A 17,678-nucleotide genomic window follows, 5' to 3' on the forward strand; every position below is an offset into this window, starting at 1 on the left:
ACTCATTCACTGAATGTAAGATAGCAATCTTTTCTCTCTGGCTAGTGTCAAAAATCCTATGCAGGATGCACACCAGAAAGAAAGTCAATGTGAATAAACACTTGGGAAATGAGGAATCATGAATATAGTTTAGTCAAAGTCAGTGAGGAATAATTATTTCTTTCAAAGAAATGATCATTCCCTCAAAACCAGATTAAGTAGATTAAAGCTGTCAACATTCTAGCTGCTCCTCTGTTTTATTTTGAAAAGAAATATTAAAGTATTAACATCACATGAGATCATGCTTCAGCTAAAAGGATATGTACATGACACCCCAAGATGATACTCTTTAACTCAATATAAATTTTAAAAAGTCTAACCTTAAGCCTGAGCCAAGTTAGTCACACAATTATGGCAGAAATTCTTAAGTGGCTGAGGTATTTAGACTCTTCCAAACCACAAGTGTGCAGTACTGGACAAAGAGGTAAATTAAATGACAATAAAAATTAGCAATGAAGAATTAATAAAAATTAACTTTGAACTCCTTTTATAGAATAACCTGAGCTAAGGAGAAAATGATTAAACCCTGGCAACAGATAGCCCAGCAAAGCCTTCACCAGCAAATATTCTGAGGCAAAAAAACCCTATGTTCATTCAAGAATAACCTTTTCAAGTAATTTGTTAAGACTTCCAAAAGCTGGTAATTAGACAATTTATCACAAAGAAAAGGAAACTCCTAAAATGTAGGTATTATTTATCTAGCCTATAGATTAGGCTTTCTAATAAACTAGCAAAATAGTTCTATTTTTGGTTGTAAAACTATCGATTTGCTCCCGCTTTGTTGGCTTTCAAAGGAAGTAAAGTGTTCATTACTTATTTAAAACATTTTGTAGATAATCTGAAGATAAGCATTTTTTGATGACACTTCAGCTGAAGAGCATTTGTGTTTTAATAAGGAAAACAAAATTCTGGGTTAACATTTTTTTAACAAGAATATTCTATCTGGGATCAGGAGATCTGTGTTCTAGTCATTGCTCCACTGCTAACAGGAATAATCAATTGGGACAAGTCAATTAGCCTTTTTGTGCCTGAGTTTCATTGTCTAGACAATGGGGATAAGAGTATCTGTGCTGTGCTATGCTATTCACAAGTTAGAGGATAAAGGAAAACACTAGAAAGCACTTTTTTTTCAAAACACAATATAAACGCTATGTCATAATACTGTTGATAATTTTACAGGTACTTCCTAGCGTTACCCAGTCAGATGTGTGCTTAAGGTAAGCGTTCCTAGAAGATCACAGGTTGAATATTTAGTTTGATTTTATTTTAAAAATAATAAATCACAAAACTAAAATGTTTGAACAAGGTCACTTAGCCCTCTCCCCAGGTGGCTAGTTATAATTACTAGGATCATCATCATTACTTCTTAGCTATATGTTTAAAAGAGGAGATCTTGAATATGTCAGCCTAAGTGGGAAAATGTGTCCCCGGCACAGGTGGTTTTCAGAAGAAAAGCCGATCTTCGGAAGAGCTGTGTCCTCTGCTTTTATTTTTAAAGTGCAGAACCTGGTGGGGAGGGACAGAGCAGAAACCCCGTGTCATCACTGAGGAACCAGTTCCCTCAGAGAGGCCAGAGCAGCATGGATGCGGACATGCAATCTGTTTTCAAAGTCGTAGCCAGAGAAATCCTCCTGCAAGACCAAAGAAAGAGGGTTATGGACTCTCTTAGCTAAGCTTTCTGAAATACTGCAGGATAAACCACATGGCTTTGTGCTTCCCAAAATAAAATCCCTAACACTCCTACCAACGGCTTCCCATCCACTCGATTTTCTTATTCCCTTAAACCTCAAACTTTGGGTTCATGTTAAACGTTCAGGGGAATGTCATTATTGCCATCTTTGGAAAATTTTCATGTTATTCCTGAAACGGTAGTCTTAAATTGTGCTCAATCTAAGTTGCTGTTAGAAATTCTTCACTCAAGATTGTAGTTATGAAATCGAGGATTATCTTCCCAAACAAGAAGTGTATTTATAAAGTGGGATAGGCAATTTCATGAGTTTCTTAGGATATTGGTAAATTTCACTTAAAGATCAAGCGATCATGGGGCACCTGGGTGGCTCAGTTGGCTGGGCGTCCGACTCTTGGTTTTGGCTCAGGTCATGATCTCAGGGTTGTGAGATCAAGCCCTGTGTCGAGCTCCACACTCAGCAGGGAGTCTGCTCAAAATTCTCTCTCCCTTTTCTCCCTCTGCCCCTCCCTCCCGCTCTCTCTGGTGCGCTCTCTCTCTCTCTCCAGAATAAATAAATCTTAAAAGAAAAAAAATCAAGTGATCACTGAATCAATTAGTTATTACTTTTCCTTTCCAGAAATATCCATCAGAACAATCATCTCACAAAACTTCTTGAATTCAGACTCAAGAGGACACAACAGAGGGTAAGAAGCACCCCGGAAAGAGGTGGTAGATACAGTATTTTTACCTTTGCTTGAAGAAGTAGAGTTCTGCCTCGTGCTACAGTCTATGAATGTAAGAAAAACATCTTTTAATACCTACATTCATACATACTCAAGCAGAAAATGCTTATTATAAGAGGATAGGTAAATGAAAACAATTCTCAGTAGACAAAGAGGTGAGTCAGCTGCTCATTCAAGTTTAATGACTCCATTTTTCTTTAATGATGCTTACAAGTTCGCATCAAGGCACTGCTAAATAATTGTGCATAATCCTCACAATTCTGTAAGAGAGAACAACTTAGAAGAGTTACGATAGCTTAATATCTTACTGAACAACCTAAAATTGATGACAATTCAGAGGTTTACTTGACGTCAGTAAGTTAGATCTCCTTTTGAAGGCATTACTGGTTGAGGGCATCAACTTCATCTTTCAAGAAACAGACCAGCCTTGTTATATATTAAGTATATATTTTAAGGCTTCATTAAGCGTAAAAATGTTCTTAAAGAATACGGTGTTAGGATTTTCTACCAAAATTCACAAAACCTGCCTTTTCTATTTTGGTAAAATTAGAATTTCAAATGAAAAGACTTACCAATTAAAAGCCTATCTTTGGTGAGATAGGCTACCTGTTTAAGGGTTAGGCTAGAATCCTATTTCTGTTGATTTAGCTCAACTTCTAGAAAGTCCACATATTTGAAAGTGGAAGTGAACTTACTAAAAAATTAGAATTTTATAAAGCTAATATTTTATAATTGAGCTTCTGAAAGTATCAAGCAAATCGGTTTTTTTAAAACAACACTGTCCCAGTGTACTTAAATACACAATAGTAACCATCAACTTAAATTTATATGATATTCTAAAATTTTTGAAGTAATCATCACATCATCCTCATTTATTCTCACCATAATCTCTACTAACTTGGCACAGCAGGTATTTTTTTTTTATCCTGTTTTATATTATTAGGAGGAAGGTATGCGGTTAACCAGTATCCTATACTGAGTTAAACAGAGAACTGGAACCATAATGCAATTCCATGTTCTTCTGAATAAGCCATACTACACCATGTCATACCATCCTAAAAAAGGCAGTGATTTCCCCCTCAAATGACTTTTGGTCCAAAAAGTTACATTTATACTTCTAATTCCAGAGAAGAAGTTACTTCCTTCAACACAGTAAGATAGGATTAGTAGCTTCCTGGACTCATCCTACATGAAATCAAGGAAAACAAAACAAACAAAAAACCCCCACTATGTTCAATCAATTGACTTGAAGTGAAGGACGATGCTTTGTGCCTGCTCACTTGCTTTTTTTTTTTTTTTTTTGCTGAGGAACATCATTTAAGGAACTATATAAGATCTTACCTCTGGTTTGTCTAATAGAAGGCAGCCAAGTTCATAGCAGGCATATGGCTGAATATATAAGTTATTCTGACGACACAACTCATCTTTAACAGCTCGCTGGAAGAACTAAAAGTAATACAAATGTTATCAGAATTAACTCATTTCCCTACGTAAGGTTCATAACATCTTCAGGGGGCAGAAAGGGGGGACTTATTTCTGTATTCTAGATCAGATTTTCTCTTTTTTTTCTTTGAATCTTTATTTCTTCCTGTCCCTCCTCATCCCTATCTTAGAAGTTCCCTACGTGCTTGCCTCCAGGCTATGCTACCATCAGTCAGCCCAATTTGTGCTACTTATTTTTCCAGTTGATACACTAGCCTCTACTGATTGTATTGCCAAAAACATTTTTATCTGCATCTCTAAGTCTGAACATATCATTTTAGTATTTAAAACAGAAAGCCCACAAGCCATCACTTGACATGCGTCTTACTGATATCTAAGCGTATGATCTAAAACAGGCTATTTAGAGCTGTATAATAACTATTATGACCCCACACTGTGAAATTTGAAATTTGTAATACAAGTGCATCAACACCCTAGGATTTAAAAGTCAAAGGCCTCTACTACTGTACATAAACTCTTTCAAAGAGTAATCAAATAACACTAAGGTATACTTCAAAACATCCAACCACACAAAAACCTCAGAAAAATCCAACTATATTGAAAATAATGAAAGGTTCTTTTCCATATAAGATGTACCCTGAAGAGCCTAAGCTAACACCTTTCTCGACCTCACCTCCAGTGCTGCATCAGTAATCTGCCACTGCAGAGACAAGAAAGGTGAACACACACCTGATCATTTTTGTATTTCTCTAACTATGAAGCTTCATTCTTTTCCTTTAAAACTATCTGCATCCTCATTTCCTTCTCTGAGACTGTCATCTTTGATAAGTGGCTAGTGCCAGAAAAGAAGCCAGTATGTAAAGAAATATTCTAAGAATCTGAAGTTACATTAAAAACTAGTATTAACCATCATCAGCTTCTGGCTTCTGAGATGACCCGAATCAGTATGGTGGATAAAACTCACACTGTCGTGGGAGGTTCAGTTTTGTTGAATGCATTTCTCATTGTTCTTATTTCTAAGCACACATACAGGTTTTCAGTTTGTTTTCCTTAGCCACAACAGCAGCATTAAACAGTTTACCTGAACAGCATCTTCTGAGTTTCCTAGACATTTGTGTATGGCACCAAGAAGCAAATACTTTAATCCAACGACAGATGAATCATCCACTGCGTGGCAAGCTTAAAGAGAAGTGAAAACAGCAGGAAGAACATACATTCCCTTAATTTCTTAAATATCATCAAGAGTTAAGTATTTCATTATTTAGTGACCGCCCCCCCGATACTCAGAAGGTTCCTTTTCCTCAACCGGTAGTGAATATCCTTATTCAAAGAAAGGCAAAGATATCAAACGTCATAGCAACTAAAAGACTCGAGATTGCATCTTATTGTTACTAAGAACAAGAAACCAATCTAAAAAGGCTGCATACTGTCTGGTTCCAACTATATGACATTCTGGAAAAGGCAAAACTATGGCGGCAATACAAAAGATCAGTGGTCGTCAGATGTCTGGAGGGGTGAGGAACAGATGGAGGACAGAAGATTTTTAGGTGAAACTACTCGGTATGATACTACCTGTAAGAGTGGATACATGTCGTTACACATGTGTCAAATCACACAGAATGTACAAAAAAAAGAGTGACCCCTAAGAGAAAACTAAACCTAATGATGTGTCAGTGTTGCTCACTGGCTGTAACCGATGTATCGATCGGGTGGGGGATGCTGACGGGGAGGCTGTATGGATGGGGTGGTGAGGGGCATGGCAGGTGGAAACTCTGTATTTTCTGCTCAGTTTTGCTCTGAACCTAAAACTACTCTAAAAAATTCTTTTAAAAACGCCACATTAATGTCATAAGCCATAGAGTGGGCACCTCCAAATGTTTACTGATGCACTGCACTGGTCACTGAGGGGGGATCAGATGTAATCCCCCCACTTCAAGAAGCTCGCCATCTCCTGTGCAGGATGCGCACACATATAGGAGGATGTTACCGAAGTTTTCCAAGGACATGAGAAAGGTGGAGATTGGAAACACAGTGGAGCTAATAGGAGAGGAAGGGAAGTAATTGTTTCTGTGGACCAACAAAGATACTGAGATTTGGTAAGATCTTATAGACACATACATATATATATATATATGCACAATCACTTGTATGTGTGTGTATATATGCATATATATTTATATACACATAAAATGTTCAAAGTTCCAGAACAAGTAATTGAAAGAGTTTGGCACTGTAGCAACGAGGTAACTGTGAACAACAGAGTCTGAACTTACAGAAGCAGGAGTTGTCTCAAAAAGCTAGGCTGGGAATACCTCCTTATAAAAAGACCTCAGGGGGCACCTGGATGGTGCAGATGGTTAAGCATCCGACTCTTGGTTTCAGCTCAGGTCATGATCTCAGGCTCGTGGGATGGAGCCCCGTGTCAGGCTCTGCACTCAGCACAGAATCCACTTAAGATTCTCTTCTCCCTCTGCCCCAACCCCCTCTAAAATAAATAAATCTTTAAAAAAAGATTTTAAGGCAAGAGTGTCAAGGAAAGGGGAACACAGTTCATGTGCTCATTCATTCAATATTTACTGAAAATCTACTATGTGCTAGACAGTTCTAGGTGCTGGGAATACAGCAGTGACAAAATAAAAAAAATTTCTGCCCTTAAAAAACCAACATTTTGTGGAAAAGCTAGATGATACAGAAGAAAAATTGGTAAAATACGTATGTTAAAAAAGTGTTAGTGCTAAGGTAAAAAAATAAAGTCAGGAAGGGGGATGGAGGTATGCATGTATGTCAGAAAGGTACAATTTAAGCCTCAATGTAAAGGTGATATTGAGTAAAGACCTTAAGGAAATGAGTCAAGGAGCCATGTGCATATTGAGAAGAACATTTGCAGGTGGAAAGAAGAGAAAGTGCAAAGGCACCGTGGTCAGCATGTGCCTGGTGTGTTCAAGAACAGTAAGGAGTGTGGCTAGAGCCTGGTGAGCAAGGGGGGAGGGCAGTGAGAGGCAATGGGATGGGGAAAGGGGGGCAGCTGGTGGACAGATCACAGAACACTGCAGGCCACTGAATAGACTTGGACATTTACTTTAAATAAGATGAAACCACAGAGGGTTCTGAGTCGCAAAATGACATGTGACTTTAATAGGATCACTCTGGGTGCTGTGCTGAGGATATACAGAAACATCCTTACAACGCAGAGGAAGAATGCAGTGCATAGGGGAGGGTGGGTGGGGGGAAGGGCTATGAGTGAAACCACAAGGATGTAAAAATCCAACCACACGTGTTGATGAAGGGAGCTGCAAATGAGGACTCGGAGCAGGTGAATGCACAAAGCTGGGTGGGCATTTAATTAATCACCCACTACCAATTTTTTCTGGAACTACACTATTTCTCTATAAAGATCTTCTCTGTACTCTATACAACAGAGCAGACTGGGATCATTACTGCTTAACACTGGGGAATGACAGAAACTAATTAATCGATCTCAAAACTGCACTAATATTTAACGAAGATATTAAAGAATTATACCATGTTTACTCAAGAGCCTCCCTTTCCCCATGACCACATCTTTGCTATTTATTTTGATACCTGGAAAGTGGTTCTGAGAATGTTTAGTCACATTAAGTGATAATCGTTCTTGTGCCTGCTGATTATAGCCTATTTTATATTTGCATTTGTGTCTGAATTATCTCTACAGGATCTTGCATTTGCACATTACAAAGAATACTTAAAATTCTGTATTGTTCCTTTGAATTAGACATTGGTAGATATTCTAGACTTGCATCAACAACTAGGAATGGGTTTAAAATTATGCATATCCTTTTGAAATGGACATAGCAGAACTTGTGCATCCAAGAAAATTTTGTTTTCTTTCAAGCAATCCCCTTAGGAGGGTTACACACTCTAATTACAGGGCCTCTGCACACAACTTTTGGACTTGTATTGCTTTGATCTCTAGAATATCAACATTGACAAAAGTTTTTTACTTTTGGGGGGGGCTTTTTTTTTTTTTTGAAATAAGCAAAAGGTGCCTGCAAGGAAGTCTGATCATAAAAGTATGTGATACAATGGATAATTCTATATTTGATCAAAAAGTATGATTGTACAGAAATCTGACAAATTTCCTTCAATGACTAACAAACTAGTTTTGAGTAAGTCCAAATATCAATATTAAACCTCTTCTGAAAAATGGCAGCATGTATGTGAGTAAGAATACATTTCTTTTCTATAAAACCATCTTTCTGGATGTATGTGTTTTTATTTTGACGTAACAGTCTCATGGTGCAATCGTACTTCTAGCTACATGACCTAAATCTCGTCATGCTCCTAGAAGATGAAGCTGTAGGAGAGCATAAAGCTCTGCTACTCGATGTGCTCTCCTCAGACCAGGAGCAGGAACACCTGTTTCGATGGGAGCTGGGCACGTCACCTAACTCTTCTGAGCTTTAGTCTCATTTATAAAATGGCTATGACAATATTGTCCGCCTTTCCTATGTATGTAGAAAGCAGTGCAGAGCAAACTAAACAATTTGCCAGGTTAGACAGCATCAAATGTCTGCCACTAAGCCTTTAAAAAAATGCTCTAATATTTCTTTAATAACCAATAAAGCTTTATTTCACTTGAAGATTTAGTTTACTCTTCCTGTCACTTGAAGATTTAGTTTACTCTTCCTGTGAACTTTTCCTACAGCTTTAATAAAAATGACTTTATGAAGACTCCATTAGCATAACCTATGGTCCTATGATTTTCTTTTTTTTTTTTTAAGAAGATTTTGAGAGCGAGCGAGCATGAGCGGGGCGAGGGGCAGAGGGAGAAGAACAAACAGACTCCCCGGTGAGCAGGGAACCTGATGTGAGGCTCAATCCCAGGACCTAGAGATCATGACCTGAGCTGAAGGCAGATGCTTAACCAACTTGAGCCACCCAGCGCCCCAGTCCTATGTTTTTTCTTTCTTTTTTTCTTAATACATGAGTCAAAAAATCTAGGCTTCTAGTTACATTCCTAGGTATTTACTCCAGAGAAATGAGCATGGGATGTCTGCAGAAAACACAAGTATACTTAGGTGTGTAGCAGCTTTACTCAGGATAGCTCAAAAACCAGAAACAAATCAAATGTCCACTAAAAGGAGAAAGAATAAACACACTGTGGTACAGATGTAGCCACACGACGGAGTGCCACTCAGCGAGTAAAAGGCACGGACCATGGATCCAGGCTACAGCACAGATCACTCCCACAGAGCCTATTACGGACAAAGGAAGCCAAGCAATAAAAAGTACACGCGATCTGAACTTACATGAAGTTCAAGGACAGGCAAAATTAATCTGTGGAGAGAGAAATCAGAACAGTGGTTGCCTTCGGCGGGGGGGAGGAGGGAGGGGGCGCTGACCAAGAAGGTGCACAAGGGAAATGAAATTGTAAGGGTGGTGGAAATGTTCCGAATCTTCACTGTGTTGGTGGATGCCAGCATGTATATATTTGCCAAAACTCAACGAACCACACACTTAATATCTGTGCATCTTAATACATGTGAATCAAACCTGTATGAAACAAAGGGCTTTTGTTGGGGAAAAAAATGTATGCTTTCAGCTACCCCCAGGGCTACAGAATCAAGGACGCTTAGAGTCCGCGTGCCTCAGCACACGCAGCTAACAGTGCAAACATGTCCGTACGTTCCCGGGCTGCCTGCGCCTATCACCTGAACAACAGCCTGTTCTTCATCACTACACCATCTCTCCAAGGACAACAGATCTGTATTCTCTGAATCAGATAACATTAATGAGAAACTGAAGAAACCCGGTGTATGGTTTTGTTTTTACCTTGACTCATCCTCTGCAGGTTGGGGAAGGAACAGTTGGGAAGGGCTTTCCACAGGTACAACACTTCGATGGAGGCCAGCACACACAGTGCTCTGGTTGGAGCTTGTTTCCGAAACCTCTCTGCCTGCAGGTGGTCAGAATGATCAGCTAAGTTTGTGCCAACAAATTCAAATAAAAATATATTCTTTGGAGATAGTCAAAAATGCACGGTTCGTGTTTGACACAAACAACCCCCTCCAGCAAAGCTACAAATGAGAACGCTCGAAAAAAATGTTTGCTCTCTAACTTTTAATGTATCAGTAGATGTGCCTTTCACTCATTCTTCAACTCAATCTACCATCAGGATCCAGGGTGCATTCAGAGACCGTGGGGATCAAACTAGATTAACTCCAGTTTAAATCAAAGGAATTTAAGTAATAATGAATGGGTTTACATGGAAAATATAATACTAGATGCCTTTTAGTTATGGTTTTACTGACTTTTTAATTTTCTCTTTAGTCCTAGTGGTCTCAATGGCATTCCACATTACAATCTAGTTTATATTCAAACTAACTCCTTAAATGTTCATTCATTAAAAACAAACTAAGATCATGGAAAATTCAGGATATGACAAGTTGTCATATAATCCACAGTAATTCAGCTAACTTTTATTTTTAGAAGTGTAGAATAAATTAGGGACTTTGTCCCTACAGTCCTGGGCCCTTTCTACTGGTAAATCTGATGCATACTCCTCTTGTTTATTAGGTCAAAATGTGATGTGGTCACTAGATTGAGAAGCAACAATCTAGATCTCTTGCCTAGATTCTGCCCATTTCTATTCTTCTGAAATCACCTAATGATTTAGGTGATTTAGCAGAGCTTTATGCTCTCCTACTTAGTTTACTCTTCCTGTCACTTGAAGATGCTGTCCCTCTCTAGATAGGCTCATTAGCTCTGCATGGTCTGTAATGTGTCCACCCAAACAAATAACCACTGCTTTAATTATGTGCAGCAACACAAGCACTTCCCACTCAAAGGAGAAGTGGGACCATGGGAGTGTATTTTCTCCCCCGAGGCAAAGCGCATTCTGCATGGCAAGTCAGTCACCAGCTTTGATTAGGATTTCCTCAAACTGGTCTGAGGTGGCGTCGGTTACAAATGCCCATCATAAACACCACACAGGATCAAGGGGCTCCAACATACCTTTTTCACTGAGAACTGTTCAATCTGATTGTTTTTCCTTTTGAAGAGTTTCTGTACCTCTTTGAAGACTATCTGTGCCCCGTCCACGTCACCAGTGGCTCCCTGACAAACTGTAAGAAACCATTGTTGCACTCCTTAAGTATCAGGGGGAAAATACCACCGAAAGATACCCAGGTTGACGGTACTTGGAAAATGTTACCAAAGAAAAAATGGGAGCACATATTTTAAAGACTGTTACACTATATCATCCCTGTTGACTGTCACGCCACTGATTCAACTATTTTCCAGCTAACTGGGCTCCCAGAGCTTTGTGGGGACATACAGGGAAAACCACGGTCCTAGTCCTCTTGTTGGGCACTAGTCTCGGATGTGACAAAATTCCCAGCTACTGTCACAGTGTGCCGTCTAGCTGGAGCCCACATGCTCAGCAAGTGGAGTAAAAGGGAGGAGCCAAGAAGATCATGAATCTTCCTGATGGAAGGAGGGTACCCCTGTGTCTGGAAAGAAAGTCATGAAATTTGTCTTACATGTGTTCACTGGCCAGCTACCACCTACAAGTCACCAGCAAGAATGTCAAGAAGAAACACATGCTTGACCCCTAGAGAGGTGTAAATTTCAGCTGGAGAAATAAGACATACACATAGTCCCATAGCTACAATGTATAAGGTGATAAGAGCCTCAAGGGTTGGAAAACCAAAGTGCTTTGGGAAAAGCTCAGGAAGAGAAGGGATCATTTCTCTTTGGAGTGATCAGGAAAACTGAGTAGCTAGGAGTCAGGCTGAGCCCTGGAGAAGATTTTGAAAGTCTGTACACAATCTTCATCCCATCCCAATCCCCAGGCAAAGACTTAATCATATATCCTTCACTTCATCTCTGAAAGTGAAACTTTCCCAACTACTCTCTGTCATTCTCTTCTCAACTCCAATGGCACTGAATCCATTTATATCAATTTTTTCTTAGATGTGGTCTTTGGCACATGTTGTTTCTCAATCCCCAGCTGGGAGGACCTAGTTCCTTCTCCTTTATTTGAGCACTCCTAAAACTAGCTGGTCCTCTACTCACAGTTTGGGGCTTGGCCAAGCAGAGCACGGGGCCATCCCATGTGAGAGGATGGACAGCTGTTGACAGGGCCAAAGCAGCAAAAGCACCAAGACTCACAGAAGGCTGCAGGCGTCAAGGTGATGGGAGAGGCAGAAGATTTTCTACTGGAAGCATGAGGGATTAGGCTGAATGTTCAAGGGAAACACAACCACATTCCCAGTTAGGGGAGCAGCCCTGGTCCAGAGGTAGGGGTCTGAATCCATCCAAAAAGACCTCATCTCTCACAGCATTTCAAAGCCAGAAGGAAATGCAATGACTGTTTTGTAGACCAACACTATCAGGCTATAGATCAGAGGATGTAAAGTTCTAAGATAGTTAAAGACGTGCCTAAGGTCACAGAGTAAGCCAGTGAAAAAGAGTAATGTCTGTTGTAGCTAAGCCTGAGATCCTCCTCAGATCACTCATAACATTCTTACAGAGTCACAGAATTTAAACAAGAGATGGATGGCGGTCATGGCTGCCTAACGAGGTACCTGTACGTAATGCCACCCAACTGAATGCTTAAAGGTGGGTACAATGGTAGATTTTACATTACGTATATTTTACTACAACTGAACAGTACCAGAAACAAAGCCTCTGGTGGCAGTGATTCTGGTCCCTGAGTGCGCTTCCTCTCTAGGTCTGCCTGTCGACAAGCATCTGTCCTTCAGGGCCAACTCCAATGGCAGCTTGCAGGACAGAAGTGATCCGTGCCCTTCCCGGGAGTTCCTGACACACCTTACCATCCACACAGGATGCCCTCGAGAAGGCAGAGACAAGGCTGTCGTGCTTTACCAGCTCCTACAGCCTGTGATAATCCTGGGATTTCCAGTATTTGGAGGATAAATGCTCCCGTACACAGCCACACTGTACATTTATTTCTTTGTGTTCTATGCTCCACAGAGATTAAAAAAAGAAACTGCTGCCCACAACCGACTGTGTGAGTCCGTAACACGTTAACAGTCGATGGCTGGGTTGTCGTGAAGACCTCCGCTTTTCAGTTCACCCACTCCTCGGCGTGCTGGGCACACGGAGGCCACTCCGCAGATAGCTGCCACTGTCATCTGAGAGGCTGTGAGCTCCACGCAACAACTCTTAAGGTGTGAGACACAGTATCCTAACCCATATACAGAAAATAATCCCATTCGAACATCAGCGACAGAGACATATAAAAACAGATGCCCTGCGGGGACTGCTGTGAAGAGTGTGGGTGTAAACGGTTTCATACTCAGTCCTAATGAACTGCACTTTTTGAACATCCAGGGCATGCATTCTTGCCACTGTTAATTCTCTTATTTTAAATAGATCAGTTAAGGGACTAGAATGACAGGAAATGTTTCATTAATTCCATTCATTAATTCTATTAAGGAATTGAAATTCATTAATTTAATTAAATCCAAACAGAGAAATAAGGAGATACTTAAAATTTAAAATTATGTTTGGATTAGTCTTGAACTTTAAGTAAAGTTATATGGCTGGATAAAGAGAGGTCAGCCTCAGAGGCAAAAAACCTACAGCCGCTGGGTTTCTCGGGTTCCCACCTCTGCAACAGTGCTTTAGGTCCCGCAGGGCAGACAACCCTTGTGTCCACCAGGTGGCAGCACATCTTTATCTCCTGATGGGAGGACCAAAAAGGCAATGCCGGCTCATTCAGCTCAGCAAGGACAGATGTTCCTGCTAAAAATGATGGGCAGTGCTCAAATACCTCATGCTCTGCAAAATCACACTGTAAACAAGGTTGATAGGTAAAACAGGTTTGGAGCAGACTACTCAAAATCTATGCAACTTTGTAACCAGGGCACTAACAATCCAAACAGAAATACTAGCACAATTTAAAAGATGTTAAATTCCTTCAAAATTGTTTATAAATTCTTAAAGACTACAAACCATGCTGTAGAAAGCAAAGGATAAAAGTAAGGGTGGGCTGAGGCTGCTGAGGGCAGAACGCACAGACCGTCACAATACGCATTTTCAGGACAGAGCCGTGACCAAACCAGCCCAGGGAGGGAGCTGGTCTGCAGGCCTGTAGGGTTCCGCTGAGTCAGTGAACACTGTAGCACTCGGTAGTACGAAACATTAACATTCTGGGGAAAAAGTGAGGAAGGAGAACACCATGTCCTCCTGCCAGCCGATGTGTGTGGGAGACAGAACTCACAGAAGTGGGCTACTCACCCGCAGTTAGATAGGCGTAATAGCACTGTGACCACCTGGACTCGTTTTTTAGCCTCTCAAAGGAATCAAATGCATCCTTGAAGTTCAGCTCTATCATGCTGCACCAACCTATGAAAGAAATATTTTTAGTAGGCGACCCTGAAGTAGTGATTTATACCCCATCTTAAGCCAGGAATCTGGTCACTGCTGATTATCTTTGAGTGTTGCATGTATACAACCTGAAAACCTAAAGATGATCTTTTGTCACTTAAATATTTGGGGTGAGACAAGGCACTTCTGATTTCATAACCCATTTAGCAGTAGAGCAGTATAGCGGGGGGCACCTGGGGGCGCAGTCGGCTGAGTGTCCGGCTCTTGGTTTCAGCTCAGGTCATGATCTCAGGGTTTTGGGATGGAGCCCCACCTTGGCCTGTGCTTAAGACTCTCCCTCTCCCTCTGCCCCTCCCCCCCAAATAAATATATATATATTTTAAAGCAATATAGAGGGACATAAAGATTTCTATGAAAACACTCTAATTCATATCCTACACTCCAGTTTGGGTTGTGAGATTAATCTAAGCCCAGCAGTACTTCTCCAAGAGCGGCCCTAGGCACAGAAAAAGAAGCAATATCGTTAGACTGCATATAGTGACTACCTCAAAAAGTCTTCAAGCACTCACGTGGCTCCTTAATGATTACTATTAATTCTCAAACCCTTGTAAGAAGTGGAGATAAGCCAGTCAGAAATTAAGTACTTGCCCACCTTCCCTCTGCAGGTTAGCAGCAGAGCTGAGAAAGAACCCTATCTTTCCTGGATCAAAACACCATGAGACAGGCATTCTGGCAGCCTCGAAAATGCAAGGAATCCTATCTTCACTTTCAGAAATGTACCTCCCCTTGCCTGAGCCCCTCCAGGTGCCAAGCCCTGAGCCAGGCACCTGGTATAACTCTAATTCTACTAGGGGCTTCCTGAGGTGGCAGACGGTATCCTCATTTTACCAAGGAGAAATGCTAAGGCACGCAGAGGTAGGTGACTTGCCCAAGGCCACAGAGCTAGGAAGAGGAAAGGGCCAAGGAGTGAAGGCCATTGCTCTCTCCTGTCCATAATATCCCCCCCATCATAAATTCTGGTATCTTGTGTCATCTTGGATTTGCCTCTGAAGTACAAGGATGAGAGGGATCCACACTTCTAGAAAATCCAGTGTCAAATTCTATGGGATAGGATATGAAGTCAACATGGTTTCCAGTAAAAATTGGGGCTAATCATGTCCATCCTAGAAGATGGGAGTTAAATGCAAAGTAGGGGAGAAGGTGGCACTGAATATGAATAAGAAGCCTGAGTTAGGATTGTGCTACTTTTTCTTGGGTTAACCTTCCTAAGCCTTGGAGGTTAGGCTTCGATGATCTCCAAGCCTCCTTCAGGTCTAACCCTCCATTCTGCCAGACCTTGAAACGGTGCACCAAGAAAGGCCATCATAATCACTTTGCAATACATTGCAAATCAATCATTATGTCATACAACTTAATCAAATCATTATGTCATACAACTTAAACTAACGCATTATATGTCAATTATATCTCAATAAAAGTGGAAGAAAAAAAAGGCAGCAGTTATCTTAAGAACAAAAAAAGGCCACCAGATCTAGGTGTTAACTCAAGTTCTTCGGAATACATTCCATCCTACGTTATGGCTACTACCCAGAGCTCCAGCGGGATGGATGATATAAAAATATTTTTTCCACTGGATTACACTTCAGCTCTTTTCCCTAAACCATAAGAGGTGCTTAAAACATTATTTTACTGGGAAGTTCCCAATCTTTTAGTTTGTACTTTTCTTTAAGAAGATTTAAAATCATCCGAGAAGACAATTATGTCCACAGCATATAAGCAAGTGGCAAGAAGCATCATAGGGTCCCAACCTGACAGATGGCAAACGCCCCCTGAGCACTCCCCATTTCTTCTGCCCCTCTCGGCAGAGGACCTGGGTGTTCCGATTTTCCTGTCCATTTCATCACTGCCTCGTCACCTCTCTGCTCCCTGGCTCCTTCATTCCCTTTCTAGGTACCGTATGACGTGACCCTGTCTGATGTGACCCTGTCGTACTGGGCTGAAACCCTAACAACATGAACCCCTTATGCAACTGCTATTAAAAGGTTGAGGGAATTGCTAATGTAACAGGACAGAATTTTAGTGCAGTCAGCAAAGATACTCATAGTAACAATTTGGGACAGGGAGGAGAAAGCTGCAAGCAAATAAATATTTCCATGTCTGCTTATAAATTTGTCTGCAGGAGGGGAAAAGCAGAAGGAAGGGGCTCACACATGTGGAGGGCCTCTGTGTGCCAGCCACCACCTGATGCTCATTCCGACTTCATTTAAACCTCATGACCACTGAGGGCGAGCACCTCAACGCTCATGGTAACCACGAGGCTTACACAGCTCTTCCCAGGTCTCCGAGCTAGTCGGGGGAAGGGCTGGGATTGGGGTTCACATGCCCAACTCTCACCCAGGCCATATTTTTCTTCCCAGGTAGACACTGGTGCAAGGGAGGGAAAACATAGGTTTAGATTCTAATGTGCAGTCAGATAAAGTAGTTACCAAAGTTTTAGTCCATTCCTTTTAAAGAATAAATTCTAAAGCAGTAAGGACAGTCACTGAGATAAGATCACGGCTTGTGCTATGGTAACAAAGTCTTATTCTCACAAAAGGTAGCAAGCATTTTACAAAGATCCAAACTGAATAGCATTAAAAAGGCAGACGTGCACAAAAATGCATTAAGACCTGCAACAAGAAGCTGGTCATCCAGCCGGACATAAGCTGAATGCATTAATGCCATTTCACGACAAGAAGCTGGACAGACATTTCATATTTACCAATTTCATACAGACAGACATGTTGGATTTCTCGCTGATCTATCGCAAGCTCCAAAGCGGTATGGAAAGAAGTCAAGGCACTGTTGATTTGACACTGAAGAGAAAATGAAAACAGAGTTACTGGCTAAAATCTGTCATTAATATTATAATTATCTTCATTCCAAAGCATCTTCTTCCTTAACAGTTATTTTAAACAGATTAAAACAGCATAGAGGAGAATGACCTCAAAATTTCTGGAACATTCCAATTTGCCTCAGTTGTGAGACGAACCTTGGCACAGAGCACTTCTTTTGCTCTGGCGGGAAATTCACCCTCCTGTGTATACAACAGGCATACCTTGGAGATAACCATAGGTTCGGTTCCATACCGCAACAAGTGGATATTGCAATAAAGTGAGTCAGAAAAATATTCTGGTTTCCCAGTGCATACAAAAGTTATGTTTATACTATCCTGTAGTCCCTTAAGTGTGCAAGAGCATTGTGTCTAAAAAAATAATGTACATACCTTAATTAAAAAAATACTTTATTGCTAAAAAAATGCTAACCATCTCTGAGCTTTCAGCAAGTTGTAATCACAGATCACCATTCACAAATAGAATAACAAAAAAGTTCCAAATACTGTGAGAATGACCAAACTGTGACACAGAGACATGAAGTGAGCAAATGCTGTTGGAAAAATAGGTTGCCAC

At 40.7% G+C, this 17,678-nt stretch overlaps 1 protein-coding gene across 1 annotated transcript in view; it reads right to left on the reverse strand.

Annotated features, from left to right (window-relative positions):
* Positions 1-684: 684 nt before the first annotated feature.
* TTC39C (tetratricopeptide repeat domain 39C) overlaps positions 685-17,678 on the reverse strand; it is a 103,033-nt gene continuing 86,039 nt past the window's right edge. Inside the window, exons 7-14 of the mRNA XM_021686257.1 lie at positions 16,991-17,084; positions 14,140-14,247; positions 10,888-10,997; positions 9,706-9,829; positions 4,976-5,073; positions 3,793-3,897; positions 2,457-2,495; positions 685-1,670 (exon numbers count right to left, since the gene is read on the reverse strand). Coding sequence (XP_021541932.1) covers positions 1,581-1,670; positions 2,457-2,495; positions 3,793-3,897; positions 4,976-5,073; positions 9,706-9,829; positions 10,888-10,997; positions 14,140-14,247; positions 16,991-17,084 — 768 coding nt within the window. The 3' untranslated portion in view covers positions 685-1,580. The remainder of the gene's footprint in view (positions 1,671-2,456; positions 2,496-3,792; positions 3,898-4,975; positions 5,074-9,705; positions 9,830-10,887; positions 10,998-14,139; positions 14,248-16,990; positions 17,085-17,678) is intronic.

Source organism: Neomonachus schauinslandi, chromosome 14, assembly GCF_002201575.2.
Source record: "Neomonachus schauinslandi chromosome 14, ASM220157v2, whole genome shotgun sequence".
Lineage (NCBI taxonomy): Eukaryota > Metazoa > Chordata > Mammalia > Carnivora > Phocidae > Neomonachus > Neomonachus schauinslandi.